Source organism: Lasioglossum baleicum, chromosome 9, assembly GCF_051020765.1.
Source record: "Lasioglossum baleicum chromosome 9, iyLasBale1, whole genome shotgun sequence".
In the NCBI taxonomy this organism is placed as follows: Eukaryota; Metazoa; Arthropoda; class Insecta; order Hymenoptera; family Halictidae; genus Lasioglossum; species Lasioglossum baleicum.
The window spans coordinates 8,408,241-8,426,954 of NC_134937.1; the positions used below are offsets into that span (position 1 = coordinate 8,408,241).

At 45.4% G+C, this 18,714-nt stretch overlaps 1 protein-coding gene across 5 annotated transcripts in view; it reads left to right on the top strand.

The window, feature by feature from the left end:
• LOC143212242 (uncharacterized) overlaps nt 1-18,714 on the top strand; it is a 76,754-nt gene that overhangs the window by 37,794 nt on the left and 20,246 nt on the right. For all 5 annotated transcript variants that reach the window (XM_076430845.1, XM_076430844.1, XM_076430847.1 and 2 more), the window contains one exon: nt 11,905-12,090. In XM_076430845.1, coding sequence (XP_076286960.1) covers nt 11,905-12,090 — 186 coding nt within the window. The remainder of the gene's footprint in view (nt 1-11,904; nt 12,091-18,714) is intronic.

An 18,714-nucleotide genomic window follows, 5' to 3' on the forward strand; every position in this document is an offset into this window, starting at 1 on the left:
ACTCGTTTCCAGGATGCAAGGGTGCGTGATTCGCGTTCTCATTTCTCGATAATATAAAAATGGGGTTTATCAGTAGTCAAAAACTCTAGATAAAAGATCGATCTAGGGCGCTATCGTCCTCAAAAGTCCTATCCTTTCGTTTACGAGGCGTAATTTGCATTTTCGGCAGCATGTACAGTGACTCGAATTAATATTCGGACGCTCTAAAAAACACAATAACTTTTTTAATATTGTACTATAAAATTTGATCTTTTTAGGGAAGCTAGAGCAATTAGTTTACTACAGGATGTGAGAAGAAATTTAAAAAAAATTGCAATTAATTGGAATTGTAGAAAAAATACTAAAAGTTGAATTTTACAACTTTTTTATATGGGCCTATACTGGTGCACTGTAAAAGAGTCATCGAAATCGGAACAGTTAGAGGCCGAAAATCGTAAAAATCTGCAATTTTACCATCTTTCAACGAAATTTTCAGGATATGTTTAGGCGACACAGATCCACAAAACGTATTTTTTAAATTTACAATATAGGCCCACATAAAAAAAAGTTGTAAAATGCGACTTTTAGTATTTTTTCTACAATTCCGATCAATTGCAATTCTTGAAAAAATTTCTTTTCACATCCTGTAGTAAACTAATTGCTCTAGCTTCCCAAAAAAGACCAAATTTTACAGTACAATATTAAAAAGGTTATTGTTTTTTCTAGAGCGTCCGAATATTAATTATATGCTGCCTAAAAAAAATAGGACTTTTGAGGGCGACAGCGCCCCAGGTCGATCTTTTATCTAGCGTTTTTCACTACTGGAAAACCCAGTTTTTGTATTATGTATCGAGAAATGAGAACGCGAGTCCTGCACCCTTGCAATTCTGGAACAAGGAGTCTGCTCCCTTAAAATACAAGAGCTTCGCTACGGTCGGACATAGAAAATTTTACGCAAAAATCGTGGAAAATTTTGAAATCGACTATATTTCCCAAGTTTTCCACCGAAAAGCGGAGCTTCGGTAGATAGTAGGTTGTTTGGGGGTTCGCCGAGAGAGGACGGCAGCGTCGCGTTTTCTCTCCCGAAGTCCCTTGTCTCGGTTAGTTGGTTGTTGGTCGTCGGTTCCCTGTCCAGTGTTCTCGTGAGACCGGGCGGAGCGAGGGAAGTCTGTAAACGCAGGCGTGGTGCGCCGAGGATTTACGATCGATTCCGCGGCTGTTCCACACTCCACGGCCACGACTCCACACTCCACACGTTCTAGCAACCGCCTCGCCGCGCCGGAGACCGGAGACGCGAAGTTTAGTTGGTGTCGTGCCCGGGCTGGCATCGGTCAACAGCCTCGCGCGAGTGTCTCCGCAAAAGTGTCGTATCTCTGTACCGTATCTCGTTGTCATCGTTATCCATTGCCGCCAGTCAGTGATCGCCGCGTTTACGATCGGAAATTTAAAGGTTGAGGACAGTGTGCATGCCAGGAGTAGCCAGGGGAGCCTTTCGTCGTTGTTCCCGAGCCGCGGCCACGGGGAGCTGACGGATTCTCGTCTGTCAGGTATTTATCGTATATGTCCGATACATATATGTCCGTATAAGTCTATACATATCTAGTCCTCCCTCGTAAACAGCCGGCTGACTCCTCCACACGGTCCACGCCGATTCGGAACGGAGATTGCGACCGGGGTGGATCGTTCCGAATCCGTCGTTCCTCGTCCCTATCGCGCCTCGTTCCTCCACACCGGAACAAATAATCGCATCGATTGTGCTTTTTCATTGAATTTTTCTGCCCGCGAACCTTTCAAAAGCACGCGTCCGACAACTGACACTCGATTGGTAAAAAAGTAGACTCGCCCCTAAGGACTCGAACGCACCGGGTCATTGCCGACGCTTCGATTCGGTGACGTATTTCGAACGGACCGATTCTTGTAGATTTTTAGGAATTATAAACATGATTTAATGAATATCTTTATTGGAGCACGTATTGTAAGAACGGCGCAAAGTCGAAATAAATTAATGGTTCATTTTTCTACCCTGCTCCTTAATGGTTAATTAAATTGATAAATAATGACTTGATGGACCGATGGACCCCTTCACTAGGGTGAACGCTAAAACAACCAATTTGAAACCGGTATAAATCAGTCCTTTTTAGAGATCGACATCGGTGTTTCGAAAGAAAACACCCGAGACTCGCTCCAAGTCATAATAGCTGACCACCCCGGTCCACTTGCTTTGGACCGGCGACACCGGCGTGGAGTGGACAGCTATTATGATTATGGAGGAACTTCAGGTGCGCTTTTGTCCGTCAGAAGAGAACCTATGGAAATCGCACTGTCGCGCAGTGTGTCGAGTATATGAGCGTTCGGGAACAAAATCATAACTCTTAAACTAAGTAATTTTCGGGGAATGTACTTGTCCTAATAGACTGCGGATCTTTAAATTTATATAGCAAAATTTGAGAAGATTAAATTCAAAATTGTTGGACAATTTTAAAGATTGAACATGTCAATATATGATTTCTCCTCCATTAAAATCCGTTAAGGGAAGAAATAACGTTCAATTCAGTTTCTATTTCTTGCAACCGACGCAGACAATTTTTATTTTGCATAAAGATTCGCGGTCTATTTAAACCATTAAATCGAACACATAAGAACTGATCAAATGGCACGCGTTTAAAACTAATTGCAACAAATTTCTTCGAGAGACCAATCGTCACAGAACCGTCGTACCTCTACTGCCAGGGGAATATTGCTAACGGCGGTTGGTGGGGGTAGGGAATGACTGTTCGGGGAAGCAGAGTATAGTAGCGAGCGTTATCGGTCCTCGCAGCAGGCGGTGAAGATCGCGGGTAACGACGGGACCGAGTTAACGTAATAAAAGGGGGAGCGCGGGACATTGCGGAGGAGAAACGTGTCGCAGTCGCAGAGTAGAAAGGAAATGCAAAAGAGAAGAGCCGACCCAGAGAGTACACGTTCCTCCTCCGAGTTACCATGGCGACGAGCCATCTTGACACACTACAGACCCTTTCTTTCGAACCTGCGGATTCTCCTTTCTTTTTTTCCGGTCTCTCCCTCTCGAGCCAACGCTCACCCTCCGCTCTCAAGAGCGACCAGGTAACAGGACGCGTTACCCGTCTCTCTCTCGCGTTAACCCACTGATCCTCGTTTCGCGCTCTTCCCCCCCGGTGGTTCGGCTAGCTGAAATCGGCACGCTCGAACAGCGCTCGCCGAGTCGTATCGAATCAAATGCGATGCTAATGCACATATCGCGAGTACCGTTCCGAGAAAAGATTTCCGTATTAACCTTGCATTTTCGCGAGATCGATGCGGAACGCGGTTGGCGATTCGAGTGCTCCTCTCTCTCCGATCTCAATTGAATATTCTATTCGATCGAGCGGCTCGCTCGCGACGAGGGTGCATTTCGAATCGCTTCGGAATAATTGTGCAGTTCCCAATGTCGGGGCAAGGGCGAATTTCTCTTCTGCCAGCAGAAAGATCGTTCATCTCCGTTGACATGCGCGACGATTACTTACATTTTCAAATGTTGCATTCCACCTAAAAAGCAGAAACCACCTTTAATCTAATCTACGAGTATGATGTAACGGGCGCCGTTACGCATATCGCGTCGCAGTTTGATCGAATGACCGTTCAGCGAACAAACGAGAACACGAAAGCGAAGTTTTATCTCGCCGCCCACATTACCGGAGCTTCTAAAACCAGCTGCAATCGAGGTAGACTCGCGAGAACGAATTAGAAATCACTGTCGTGATTATTGCAATTATGAATGGAGAGAACGAGCCTGTCGATCATGGACGATATCGGGTGAAATCGGTGAACAGATAACGCGTATTAGTCATGATCGAACAACGCCCAGAGCTCGAAAAATGTTTCATCGATTGGCGAATTTGTTCGGAGGAGAAGCTATCTCCAGGAAAGAAGCGTGAATCCATGAGGCGTGAGTGAAAATTCGTTTGCGAAAAGCCGTTGCGTACCGCGATTCGAATAACTTCTGCGGAGGCTTACCGCCGATCGAAATAAAGTCGAATCGCTGTCTCGCGAAAGATAGTGCTGTTATCTTAGCTCTCGCACGGAGCTATCGTTATTTTTCTAGCGGAGTCTACCGTTTTATCCGCGCGTATCTCCTCGAGTCCACACTGGCGGGAGCGCTCGATTGTTCTTCTTCTTGTTCGACCAAGAAATTTGCTATTTTCTCGAACGATGAGGAACTGTGAGGTTTCGCAACGGTTCCGGGCAGCGAGAGAATGAAAAGAAAGAAATCGACGCGAGGCTCTCCCGAGGTTGTATAACAATCGAACGACTCTCCTCGCGGCGTGTTTGTTCTCCTTGCTTTCGTAACCGTGTAAATTGAAGCGTGATATGGAACCCTGAACAGGAGTCGGCGATGCGTGACCGGCGTGTCTAACGCGTTCTGCGTATGTACAATTTGTGAACCGCGTCGAACGTCCAGAGACACGGAGATCTTCGTGTACGAGGCGCGCCTCTTGCCGTTTGGTCAATACCCGGGCCTATCTGTGGTCCGAAAAAGTCAACACCGTGTACATATAGCGAACCACGCCCTTGCTGCATTTCGATTTATCGGGACCAGGCATCGAGCGAATTTTAGATATTGCTCGTATCGAGTGGACCTGGTCAAAGTTGGGCAAAAATTTTATTTAAATAAAAATTTAAAAAAGCCACTTTATTCGAAATTTGTATTTAAATAAAATGTTTGCCCATCTCTGGACCTGGTGATTCAATAAGGCTAGGGACGAACTGCATTAATCTATTCTGTTTGTTGCTCCGTTTTAAAATAATACAAGATAATTGACCTCCTTTCGAAGATTCAAAAATTTCTGATCGCAGACCTCGAACTATCGAGAGTCAAGGAAAGTTGTTTTCGACGACGGTCTCGATCCTCGGTCTCTTTTCGAGCAGGCACGCGAGCCCCGAAGACCCCGGTCGCGTTTCTCAGCGATAAATTCCTCGGAATGATGAGCACAAATTGACGTCGTCTGTGTGGGAGTCTGCGCGGCGATACCTAATTTCACGGCGGCCCCCATTAGAACGTTTGATACGGTCGTCGACGTCGCCGTCGTGGATCCGATCGGATATACACGGTATCGTTACATAAATTCCGACGAGCGTAAGAAGTTAAAAATACACCGTGCCAGAAACGAAACAGGCATGCTGTGCTTCGAAATCGAAGATGGCGAACCGCGTCGATCGCTTTTGCCCGCGCAATGGGGATAGGTAGCAACGGTGATGCTTGGTCGAGACTCATTCCAAATCGTCGACCTGTTTGTGCTTCGAGATTTTTGAATGATTGTCTACCGATTATGAAAATGCTAAATAATGTAAAAATTTGTTGGATCCCATTCACGAACGATTTCGAACTGGTGGATGATGGACAAACATGTGGGGGTTGAATTCTTGTTTGAAACAAAACAGGCACGCCGTGCTTCAAAATTGAAGATGGCGAGTTTCGTCGATCGCTTTTAGAATGTCAAAATTTGTTGGATCCCATTCAGGAATGATTTCGAACTGGTGGATGATGGACAAACATGTGGGGATGAATTCTAGTGTGAAACGAAACGAAACAAGCACGCTGTGCTTCAAAATCGAAGATGGCGAGTCTCGTCGATCGCTTCTAGAATGTCAAAATTTGTTGGATCCCATTCACAAATAATTTCGAACTGGTGGATGATGGAGAAATATGTGGGGGTTGAATTCTGGTTTGACGATTCCGGTGTCGGAAAATTTTTCTGTCGGCGTCCATGACCGACGCGGCATCCAGCGTGTTAAGAAATGGCAAGCGTGACCAGCACAGCGCATTGAATATTCCGTGTAGATTGTGGGTAGATTCTCGATACCACTGACCGTTCCCGTTCGCAACGAGTATAGCATAGCGAGGCCGACCTCGTGGGGTTACAGACGCAATGGCGCCCACGTATGTACTAGTCGTCCATCCGGCCTTTTCTCCTCCACTGATGCCGTTTTCTCTCTAATAACGCTTCGATCCGCGGGAAAACATCCCTCGGAAATACTAGATTCTCCGAAATATCCCATTTCGTACAAACAGCTCTAACGCTGTCTTCTTTGTGACCCAAAAGCAGACCTTCGCTTTCAATTATTCCTGAACACTGCACAGAAACCACCGTTAAAGAATTCATCGAACGCAGTGTTACTTTTTCGGTCGTCTCGAGCGATTGGTTCCCCAAGTTAAACAACCAGGAAGACGGTCTAATTTCAGTGAGCACATAGTCTGATTGGCATCGTCGCGCGCGTCACTCCACCGGGGAATGTTTCGGGATGATATCACGGACTCAAGGTCTAAAGTTTAAATCGTGCAAGTAGGTGTTTAACTGGCCGATGACGTCAGAGCACGCGCTACCGTGGCAAAAGACTTGGAGCGTGGGTGTTTGGAAGTGTGAGGGCAGACGGAGACGCGACGCGAGAACGATCGTAAACATTCGATGTGCACAGGCCGCGGGAGAGAGACTGTCTGGTCGGCGTTGGCGTCGCGTAAAATACATACGAGTACGCCAAAACGGAGCCTGGAATTCTAACGTCGCGTAAAATAGCGCTGCTCTCACTCTTTTTCGCTTTCAGATTAGAATATCTCTTGAACAATCATCTAACTTTTATGTGAAAGATCTGCATAAAAGGAAGAAAAGAGCGTCGAAGGAAATGTAAAAAAAAGTCCCAAGCGAGCAGAGAATATTCAGTGTTTTCCGAGTCCTTGCTCTCAAAGGATCCCAGTCCTCGAAGGCTTTCAGGTAGCCTTCGGTCACCGTTGTTGACCTTTTTCGCCATCTTTGGTCACCATCCGTGACCACGCTTTCATCGACGACTATCGTCCGCCATGTCCCGTGAAAGGGTCTCCCGAGGTCCTTGGAGGTTCTTGCGGCCGCTGCTGCTCCTTTGACGAACCTCGCAAACTTTCGGTCGCCTAAGATCGTGCCTTGGTCGTTGGTAAATTGGGCTTGTCCTTCTTCCGCTGTCGAGCAAGCAAGGATCTTGAACACTCTCGGACAGACTCTTGCTCCTTTACCGTTCTGTAGGTTTACTTTCTGGTTCACGTCAATGTCCAAGGACCCCTGAAAATTTTGTCTCCTGAGTTAGTCACTGGAACAACACCGTGCTCTTGCACGACGAACCTGAGGAAACTTCAGCCGAGCTAATAGACGCGGTCAGCCATTAGGAGCGGCGATGATGGATTAATTTAAAGATTCGTTTCGTTTTTTTATTTCCTTCACGAATTCAGGGAGTTCGCGAAGCAAGCAAGTGGCGTTTAAGCGTGTTGAAAGTGAATCCGATCGACGAATTGCGAGAAGATCTTTCGTACAAACTGAATAGATGAATCTGTACGAATTCGGAAGTACATATTGGGTTGGATAGAAAGTTCGTACCGTTTTCAAATGAAGAATCGAAGATAAAATGAAGGTATTCATTCATATGTTTATTCACCACACACGAGAAGTTACCTCGAGAATGGCAAAAAGAAATAGAACTGAATTTTAATTTTCCATAACAACCCAATATAAGCAATGGTCGCGAGTTTTATTTTCACCCGGGCACCGAGTAGCATTCGCGAAGATTTGATAGCCTGGCGGCACGACGCGACGGAGACGTTTATGGCAGTTCCTCGTAAGCGTTATCCTCGTTAGCCCCGATTCGCGCAGCACGTGTGCTTTCGCGGTCCCTCGATTTCTCTGTAGTTAAGCGCGCGTAACGCTCGTGCTTTATCGTCGCAGGATCGATTCTTTCGTAACCGGCCGCATCGGGATGAAAAGTCGCGTGACCGTGGCACGGCTCGGTGGAACCGGTTTCTCGATCCGAGCTAGACCTCGGCTTCGTTCCTCGATCCTTTCGGTTTCTTTCGTTCTCGTTGCGTGAAACTGCCCTCCCGGCCGCCCACACCGCTTTTTTTACGTTTTCGCTCGAACGAATGTCGGAGGAAAAGAATCGATCGCAGACACGAGGGAGAAAAAGAGAAAGGGAGAGCGTGTAGAGCTCGTTTGGGAATACGGTATTCTCCGTAGCACCGCATCAAGAGCGGCGCGTCGCGTTTCGACGAATGAAAGAAACGCGTTCCATCGTCGGTTAGATAATGTTAACACGTGCACGCGGCACGTGCCTTCGCGATTCGAAGGAAAACTGATAAATCGACCGACAACGATAATTGCTCATAAGCAATGATGGGATGAGATAACCAAGTTTCATTTCATGGGTTTCGATCGCTACTTAAAAGCAGTAATGTTTCAATGATTATATTTGAAAAGTATTCATTTGATACAAATTGATATCGAACCTCGAAATGAGTACTTATGAGTTTCGAAAAGATACTTATATGTATCTTTACGAAAGTACTTCTAAAAGGTTCGAAACTGTCTGACATAGGTTCGCGTATACTTAGGAGTACTATTTCTGTTCTTCGAAGTACTTATAAAGAGTTCGAATTCGATCAATCAAAGTTTGAACTTGTTTGCGAGGTACTTGATTCCATCCCTACTCATAAGTAGGCAGCGGATCTTCATGCAAAATTTTCTACTTGATTTGCAACGAACTGGAGTGGAATAGAAATTTATTTTCTTTCCCAATATGTTTAACAGGTTGAAAATTATATAACAGCATTTTTAAATTCTTCTAGAAACCGCTGTCTGCTCTCAAGTCGAAACAAAGTTACGACGACGTTCTTGTAAGCAAGCGTGTCCGTACTTTTCTTGCTCTTTCTTCGCATCCGGAATTTTGCAACCCTGTCAAAGGTAGCCGAGCAATGGTTAAACGGCATAAAACTGTGTACTTGAGACCGTTATCGGGAATAATAGTGGCGTGACACACGACGGATAGGGTACATTTGTTATAAAAAGCAATGAACAACAATATTACAGGCCCAAACGCGAGCAAGATAGATTCTCGCGTGCTAATAACATATTCTAGCTGTTTCCACTGTATTTCTTTCGTCACGAAACGTACCGCTCTACAATTGGAAGCCTACATTAGTCGTTTCCTGCACGTGATAGAAGCTCTCGAGCCGACAAATAAATAAAACCGTAATTGAACGACAACAAATAGACGGTCTCGACAACGGAACCGGACGGATTCATGAGGAACAGTATTAATATAAAATTCAGTCTTGCTTTCATTTGGATCACGAAATACCTTCTCATTACGATTTCTACAAAATGATTTACGCGTCTAAAAAATTTCATGAAAATCCACGAAATAATCTTCACCCTTTTAATTACAGTTTAAAATCGGTATATTGTCGGTATCGACGAAAATCCACTAAGCTTTCACGACACAGTGGCCCACAAAAGTGTTCGTACAACCTTTAAAACAGAATAACTTTTTTATAATTGTGCCAAACGACCTGATTTTTTTATAATCAATTAGAAGCATTGGTTTACTAAATGATGTGCAAAAACATTTGGAAATTTTCAGTATGTGTATAACTAACATAGATATCTACAAAACATATATTTTAAATTCATTAAGGACGCAAATAAAAGTTTTAGAAGATGCCTTTTTTTATTTTTGCACATCATTTATAGTAAACCAATGCTTCTAATTGCTTACAATACATCAGGTCGTTTGTTACGATTATAAAAAAGTTATTCTGTTTTAAAGGGTGTACGAACACTTTGGAGGGCCGCAAAAGTATACAATGAAATTTTGTGTGTGTACAACGGTGCCGTATCGTTTTGTCCATCAGTGTACATGTTTCGTGGCAACATTTTTTAATACAAGGGTGTGTAAAGAGGGGATACGGCTATAGGTTGCCAGACCCTCGGCGCCATATCTGTTAGGTTAATTTTGCGAACTCGAGGCTCGAGCAGTGCGAATCGTCGAGTGACGCGCGTGTTTCGTCGAGCGGAGCTCCCGCGTCGAAAAATATCGATTAAACGGTTTCGCCCCGGAGATATCCGTAGGGGTGGCCCTCGACTAGTAAGGGTGTAAGAGGGTCACCGTTTCCAGTGCGGGGCGGTGGCGGTGACGATGACGGCAAACAACCATCCGTCGAATGGGGTGACAATCTGTCTCGAGGCAAATTTCCCGGTTTTTTTTATCGTTCCGCAAGGTCGCCTCTCTCTCCTCTCTGACCGCGGTCGCTCTTCTCCGTCCTCTCGGTGTGCACGCCGCAGTGTCGCGCCGCACGCGCACACGCGGCTTTTTCCCTGACAAACAGAGCAACCTCTGTCTCTCGGTAACTCGGTTTACGGCGCCGTAAACGACAGAGAGTTCCCTTGAAAGTACTCTCGCGCGGAAACCACTCGCTTTATGCATCGAAAGGTTGATCCGTCTCCTAATTGGTTTCCCGCTGGCACCGACATCATCCACAGAACGCCGCGCGTGGAGGGATTAATTGTAGGCCACGCCGAGAACAAGCTCAAGATGTTCTCCCTGGTTTTCGAAGAGCGACAACGCTTTTACAGAGTAGCAATTTGCGAGCCGAACACGTTTGTTTGTTATTTTATCAAGTTAGCTTCTCTCGAAACTGTCTCTTCGTCTACGTCAGGTGCGAGCTCGGGCGGTTCTGTTGGAGGCGGAGACAATGCAGCCACGCCCTCCGAGAGCACCCTAGGCGAAGAGAACAACATGGATAACCTTGGAAAGGATTCAGCTTTCCCAAGGTCTCTCTAGATCGGGGATGAGGTTGCCCTATGGGACACTGTTCTCGCTCCGTCAAAATATACAGCAACATAGCCACGCCCCTTCGGAGGATAATTCTGTAGTTGCAAGGAGAAACGCCGCATGTCACAATTTCAGAAAATTTGAGTTTATGCATTCATTGAGATTCGTAGTATAGGATTGACGTATTTACCAGAAGAAAGTCATGGAGACAATTTCGAAAGGCTCGAAAAAATAATACAATTCAACCGATGTCCTATGTCGAAGTATTAGTGAAAGTGTGCGACATGTGGCGTTCTTCCTGGCAACCGCAGAATTTTCCTCGAGGATCCAAACGGTTTCAAGTTCCTCTAGATCGTTCTAGATCAAGCTCTCGAGCACTGTCTCCATCGAAATGCAGAGCGAAGAAGTTGCCTCCCCCTGAGCGGGACCTAGAAGCAGGGTAGAAATAGTCTTCTGTCGCAACACGAGGAGTTTTTTCTTTCTGTGCCATCAGTTGCCCCACGGGGCAGAGCGTAGAGCGCCGCCAGAGCGAAGCGCGCTCGTCGCTCGCTACCAGAGATCCATACGCTCGATCGAAGCTAACGACATCCTGTTTCGTCGATACGTCGCGTTATTATATTGATACGGTTATCGAGTCATTCCGCAAATTGGCGTGTGTCAGCACACCCTTTGGCAGCGAGCCATTCGTGCAACACGTGAGGCCAACCGAATAGTCGACGACTATGATGAGCGTCACCAGGGCAGAAAGTCGAGCTTGGTAAATCGCCATTAGTTAATCGAGCCTTCTCGTGCCGGTCGCGATGCTAATCGATTCCTCCGGTTTCACGGCTTTTACCGATCCTGCTATGCTAAATCTCACGGAAAACCTCTCTAATCCCGGCTAATTTTCTCTCACAGATTTTTCTGGTCCCGAGCGGTAACCGTGTTTCATCGGATTTCAATTTTCTCGCGGGGCCAGTATCGCTTTTCCGTTAATCTCATTTATGCGGATTAATTAATTCTTTAACGGTCTTCCATTAAAGCGAGAAACTATGGCACGAGGAGCCATACGCTCGAACAATTCCCCATCTCATTTCTTGCGCGAAATTGGCGCACCGCCATCGTACGTGCAAAAAATTCTACTTGCACCACGAGATAGCGCCAAGCATTCCCGTAAAAGGGAAAGTCTGCGGTTCGCCGTGGATTTTCTCGGAACTAATTCCAGAAGGAAATCGTCTGCGTTTGTATATGTATTAGTTGTAACGCGGGTCTCGTCGTTGGCCAGGATTTTCATGCGTCACGTTCTGTTTGTTCTTTTTACAGCGAAGGTAGGGAAATGGTACGGGTGTCGTTGCTAGGGCCACAACCTTCACCGACAACGCCCGGCGTATTTCAGGTGCAGCCTATCGCGATATCGAGGACTCAGCCGATCGACATGGACACCGTTCCGGCGGAACTCCTGACCACGCACACCGAGCACACGGCTCCCGCCTACCACACGCAAATAAGGTAAGCTAACCTTTACCTTCTCCGCGCCTAGTCTAATCTCGTCTAGGCTAGGCTAGTCTAGTCTCGTCTCGTCACGTCACGTTTCGTCTCGTTTGATTCCGTTCCGTGTAACTGGCGATCCGCCGAACCTTGTCGACGAGCGAATCGAGCGGCTCGCCCAGCCGCTATCTATCTCCAGTTCGGCCTATCTGTCGATCGCGAGCTCTCCGAGCAACAAGCGCGATTATTCCCGAGATTAACGGGCACAAAGAGACTCGCCAGCCCAGAGATTCCAGCCGGATCTTCTTATGGATTTGATCGCCGCACAGCATTTGGCCCGATAAGTCGGGGAAAGAACTATTTTTTAGGCTAGGCAGGTTGTTGAATTCGTCTCGTTGAAATCGTCAGTGAAGTTTTATAATTGTAGAACAACTTATACTTGAAAAACTTCTGCGCTGTAAGAACTTGCACAATTTCTCCTCGAAATACTTGAAAATCGTTCATGAAAGAATCCTGTTTCTAACCACGTCGGACAACAAAAATTGTACAACTTACTGCAAAATTTTAAAATCGACTTTTCCCCGATTCTTCGGGCCGAATACCACACTGTGCTTTCAGAGCCTACGTGTATCAGGACACAAAAACATAGAATCTCTGAATCTTGTTCGAAAAATGCACGACCCGACCACCGGTCCAGCAAGAAATAGTAATAAATCGCCAGGCGGCGTGAGCAATTTTGCTGAAACTTAAACCACTTCTTACCTCGTTGTCGCGATATCCCGGCTCGCGGTAGAAAACATAAATTCCTACTGGATCGCGTTTTTTGCGAATCAGAACGTTCGTTATAGTCTAGTTGACCACCGTTCGTTACTTTCGCTGTAATAGTATTTGTAGTTACGGTGGTTGCTCCATGTCTTCACGGACTATGAGAACAAATTTAACGGAGAAAGTGATAAATTTTTAATTGCTCTGCGACCTGGAACAGCAACGAGCCCCAATTTCATTTGACTTTCTTTACGTAAGATACGAGGAAAGACACTCCACATTAGACGATCAATGTAGTATACGTTTTCCTTTAGAAATTTAATTTGTGGAGACGACCTCGACGGAAGCGTTGGCCAATTTCCGTCTCCTTAGAAAAGCGCGATGTTCGGGTAAAACCGAACCTCCCTGGGGTGAGTGCGGTGATATAGGGAGGAATATTTACGACGATAATTAGCGGCGTATCTCGATGGTCCCATCGCCTCGACGGAATGAGAGCCTCTGTCTTTCTTATAATTAGCTCCCTGCGCGCAACACTAGCGAGCCCCCCGTGTTGCTCTTAATGGACCGGAAGTGACGTACCGTCCCCTCGTTCTCTTCTCTTTTCATCATCTTACTCTCTCTCCCTCTCTCTCTCTCTGTTCCTCGAACGGTGCACCCTGCACCGGTGCTCCAGCCAATTTGCTTACGATCGACTCCTCAGGCCACTATCTAGTCCTCTATGAACACGGTTAACCAAATCACCGTTAGGCGTTCGTCACGTGCCTCTCGTCCCATCGCATCGCATCGTATCGTATCGCGTCGATTCTGTCCACGACAACGCGATCGGTTTACGAATCGACAGAGCCGGTCGATCGAGCCGACTCTCTCGCTCCATTTACTCCTCTAGCTGCCGCGAAACCGTCTCGCGAGTATCATTTTACCCCGCCAGTGTTCGTTTTCACGTCTGAAACTAATCGTCGCGTATTTCCTCGCCACGCTTCCTCGAGGCAACTGCTCCTGTTGCTCATCTCGGCGTGAGTTGGCACGGTTAGGCTACAAACACATAAACGGTAGTCCTGTGTCCCGAATTAATCAATTGTCCTGAAAAACTCGGATTCACGCCATTACTTTGCTGCCTTTTTGTCGCTCGGTAGCCACGCGCGTGACCAATACTTTCTGTCTCGACAATAAAGGAAACGAGGGGGTTCAACAATTGAATGGGTGTCTGGAAGAAGGGTCAGGATTTTTAAATTTTAAAGGGGAACTTATTTCGCTTTAACATTGCATAAAACAAACCGTGAAAAAAGTCTTTCAGTTTTCAGTCTTTTTACCACGGTTAAATTAGCTTGCCGAGTTGTCGATGTTGTCGTTGTTGTATGTTGTAAATGACTTCCCGATGAGCTAGAGACTTGAAACTTTAAACATAGCTCGGAACTGGATGACAATGCAATATTAAAAAACAAATTTTTAAAAAAAAACTGTGCGTCTAGGAGAAGAAAAAATTTTAATATTAACCGTGACACCTCGCCGCGCTACGTTCGGTAGTACGTGATCGCGTTCAGTGATCCCCACTCCGCACCCCAGCGCTCCCTACTCCACTAAACTCTTACCGAGCCTTAAAAGTAACTGGTACATGTTCCCTAATAAAAATGACAAGATTGATTTTATTTAGACTTTGTGCGGCTCCTATTATAATACGTGCTGCACTAAAGATATCTACACAATCATTTCTTATGAAATTATCTTTATTATATCACTAATCGTAAGATAAAAAATCCGAAACCGGTCATTTTGACCGTTATCGGTAGGTTTAGTGTTAATGTGGGCCAATCACAAGCCACGTTCCAGGTTCCCAAGCGTATTGCAAATTCGATAGCGATCCGGTTTGTCTCGAACATAGAATATTAGCGAAACTTTCGCGAAAGTTTGGTATTCTCGCCAACAGTCGTTCAAGAGAGAACTTCCCGAAAGCACTTCGTCTTAAGAAATTTATAAAGATGCCAGGATGAAAGATTGTTCGTGGAAATCAGGGTGGAAGCAATCGCGGAGATGAAAATATTTCTCAACGAAGGAAATGCTCCCTGGGGCCGGGCACACTCTCTTAATGATATTCAGCGGCGATAAGAAAAACAGATGCATTATTTAACGTGTGTTCCTTGCAGTTCATTAAAATTACATGAAGGTTAAAACCACACGATTCTGCTTCTGCGACTGGAAGAAATGTGTTACGATCCTGACGTAATCTAGTTTCGTTGGTTGCTGGAAATTATTTCTGCTTCTTTTCGCACGCGATCTTAAGAAACGTCGCACATTGCGACAGTTACGGAAATAATTCTATTTATTTGATTCAACCGAGCCTTAAAAGTAACTGATACATGTTCCCTTATAAAAATGACAAAATTGATGTTATTTAGACTTTCTGCGGCCTCTATAATAATACGTGCTCTACTAAACATATTTATACAATCAATCCTTATAAAATCATGTTTATTACTTCAATAATTGTAAAATAATAAATCTGGAACCGGTCATTTTAACGGGTGGTGGTAGGTTTAGTGTTAAATAGGTCCATTTCGCATTAAAATTTTCGAGTCACAATGCTGCAAAGAAGAAGAAAGATGAAACTTTTTAGAAAAATTGAGAGTAAAACATTTAAATGGGATTCGACTAGGTTTATAGATGCCCGGATGTCTCTTTAGAGAGGACAGGCGGAGGATTAAGGTCTTGTTAACAGGACACAACAGGTTTCCGCGAACAATGTGATTGCATCGCCAATAACACGCGTACGGTATGGTCCATCCGATGATCGACCTGCTCGGTGACGGCGGCGGCGGCGGCTGCAACGCGAAACGAAAGGACCTCGGCGCAGCCCTAAGCGCCGCGGAAGAATAAAACCGAGGGTTAAAAAAGGGGTAATAACGCGATCGATATTTCTCTTGGGGAGTGCAACGTCCTGGCGGTTGCGACGCCTGCATTTTTCCGACTCGACTCGGTCGGACGACCGATGTCGTCGAGTTCTGTCGCGTTGTCTTTAAATAGGCCGAATGACCCTCTTACGCAAGTCGCACGCACGCTTAATGGCTGTATCAAACGTGTTGCGAAGGCATATTACGAAGTCGCGACGCTGCCTCGCTGCCTCGCTGCCAGTTATCGACCTATTCGGTAATCGAGAGAACCAGCCTCTACTCCGGAGCCACGGCTCACAGTGGGGAAAAGTGACCTAACTCGATTCAAAAAGAGATAACTTTCGATAGAAATGAGGTAGAGCGATGAATTTTGCTTTTAAATTAAAGCTGAAACTTGGCAGAATATGGGAAAAATAGCGAGATTACGGTACGAACGGTTTTTAACCTTGAGAAAATTCGTTAAACTTTCACAATTTGAAGAAAATGTGGTTTCTCCGTTACCACGGACGGAAAATTTTTTTTAATTTTTTCTATATATCATTTCCCGTAGATTTTTTCACGCTGATTTCAAATCTGGTCTCATCAGGACTATCTGTACGGAGCTAGGAATCTGTATGGGGCTAGGAGAAATAATGTTATACTTTTTAGTCCGTCTTAAAAACGTGGTATATTAAAAATTTTTGTAAGTTATACTTGACGTTTTTTTTTTTATACGGAATTATGTATTTCTGGAAGTTGGATGTATAAGAAGTCGTTGAAGAAGAAATTGAGTCGTTACGATTGTCCAGAAAATAGAAGAATCTAGCAACACGTGATAAATAAGTGGAAATAAAAATGCTTTTAGCCAGCCATAATCACATATTAAGCCACTTGCGCGCTCCGGAATGGACCCTGGAGCGAGAGTCGGTTCCTCGTCGGAGGGAGGACATCGTTTGCACAGGGGAATCTTTGTTCAAGGACTCCGGGAACAAAGGGGAGACAATGTCGTTAGAAGTGGGCGTGTACAGAAGTAATGGCCATCGACCCCGAGCATCGGATCCAAACTTTCTGAACCGTGGGCGCGAGATTTCGCGCGTCCACCGAACTTGGCACGAGCGCCGACTCCTCTCGATATCGCGCTTTTCGATTTTTCTTTCCTCCCGTAACATCCTCTTCCGGTGCCGGAACTTTCGGAACGGAGAAATGAGACAATTTTCGAATTTATTGCTATTGGAAACGGCCGCGCGCGCTGCAAACAGTGTGTCACTGAACTTTTAACGATCCTCGCATTCTCCCGATTCTGATTTTCATCGAATATCCTTCGCGAAAACAACTTTCGCAATTCTTCTTTCACTGGCTCGAACTAATAAATTCGTCGAGGCGTTTTCGACCGCCGGCAACCGATTTAAAACGCCTGTCCATTAGACTATGTTGCAGCGAGCGAAGCAAATGGTAATCAGATGTAGCCGCGTCAGGCGAACAAGCTATCAGTCACAGTTCCTTCACCGTGGGCAGCGCAACCATTCGGCTGCTTTCGGTCACGGTTTTTCCAAGATTTAATGCAAATTGCACGCGGCGCTGAATATGCAGTTTATCCGCTGCTTGAACTTTCGAAGTTTACATTTACGCGAAACGGTTTAATCGTGAATGCTTCGAACAATAGATGTTTCTTGCTGAAACATTTTACCGATATTAGGTAATTTCACGGGTTCAATTTTGCTCCTTACGTACTTACCACTAGACCTTCCATCACCAATCAAAATGACCGGTTTCAGATTGTTCATTTTACGATTATTGACATATTGGGTTGACGAGAAAGTAATTTCGGTATTTTAAGGTGAAAAAGAACCCAATTTCTTTATTCAAGCAATGAACTTCAATCAATAAGATATTTTCCCTTTTGTTGGATGATCTTTTGCAAAGAAGAATAAATAAGAAAATATTTTATTGATTAAAGTTCATCGTTTGAATAAAGCAATTCGGTTTTATTTCACCTTCAAATACCGGAATTACTTTCTTGCCAACCCAATAATGAAAATAATTTCATGAGAAATGATTGTATTGATATCTTTAATGGAGCACATATTACAACAGGAGCTGCACAAAGGCTAAATAAAATCAATCCACTCATTTTTATAAGGGAACATGTATCAGTTACTTTCAAGGCTCGGTAGGTTTAGTGTTAAACTTGAAGAGAATGAAATAAAATTGATGTTTGGATCGTTGGAAAAGAGACCACCCCCTTAAGCGAGGGTTACTGGATTTTGTAAACAGTTTTACACCAAGTTGACCAGAAAAAAGTGGTTTCAAAGAATAAAAACGCATTCTGACGAGAAGATTTCTGAAAGTACCCAGAACTGGAGGGCTTCTTCGGCACGTTTCGCACGAATTGGCCTGCTCGAAGCGCGGATTTCGGAGAGCATCGTCAAGTGACGGTTGACGCGTGACGGACAATCGACTGCTGTCTGCCGATCAACGCGCAATTAGTTGCAAGCGACCTTTTCGTCGCGAGCGGCTTACGTAATCCTCGGTTGCTGCGTATTACCTGTGGAACAAGCTCGTTCGAAGCCAAACCGCGAGACGAGGAAACATTCTGGCGTTTGTACAGTATCGAATAAAAAGGCACTCCGACTGGGCCGGTCATCCCGTCGTTTCCTTTCCCATTGTCCTCCTTAGTCCGACGATTACATCGCTATCCACTCTGGCACCGAGTTATATAATCCTCTCGAGTCCTGACTTCCTCCGACAATAAAGCCGTTTCTCCGCGCGACCGAACCGAGTCACGCGCTTCCCTTTCTCCCGGCAATTAGGCGAACGGGTTGCGGAAAAAGTGCCCGCGCGTCTCGCGTCTCAAGGTGATTCTAATCCGATCCGCCATCGCGAGAAGTCGAATTTGCTCTGGTAATGATTGCCTGCTGCAGACCCCGTGTTTGTTTATCTATTTATTATTAACAGCTTGACCTCATTCCGCGAGTCGGATTGCCGCGGACTCGACAGTACCTAATCGCGAGAAAAA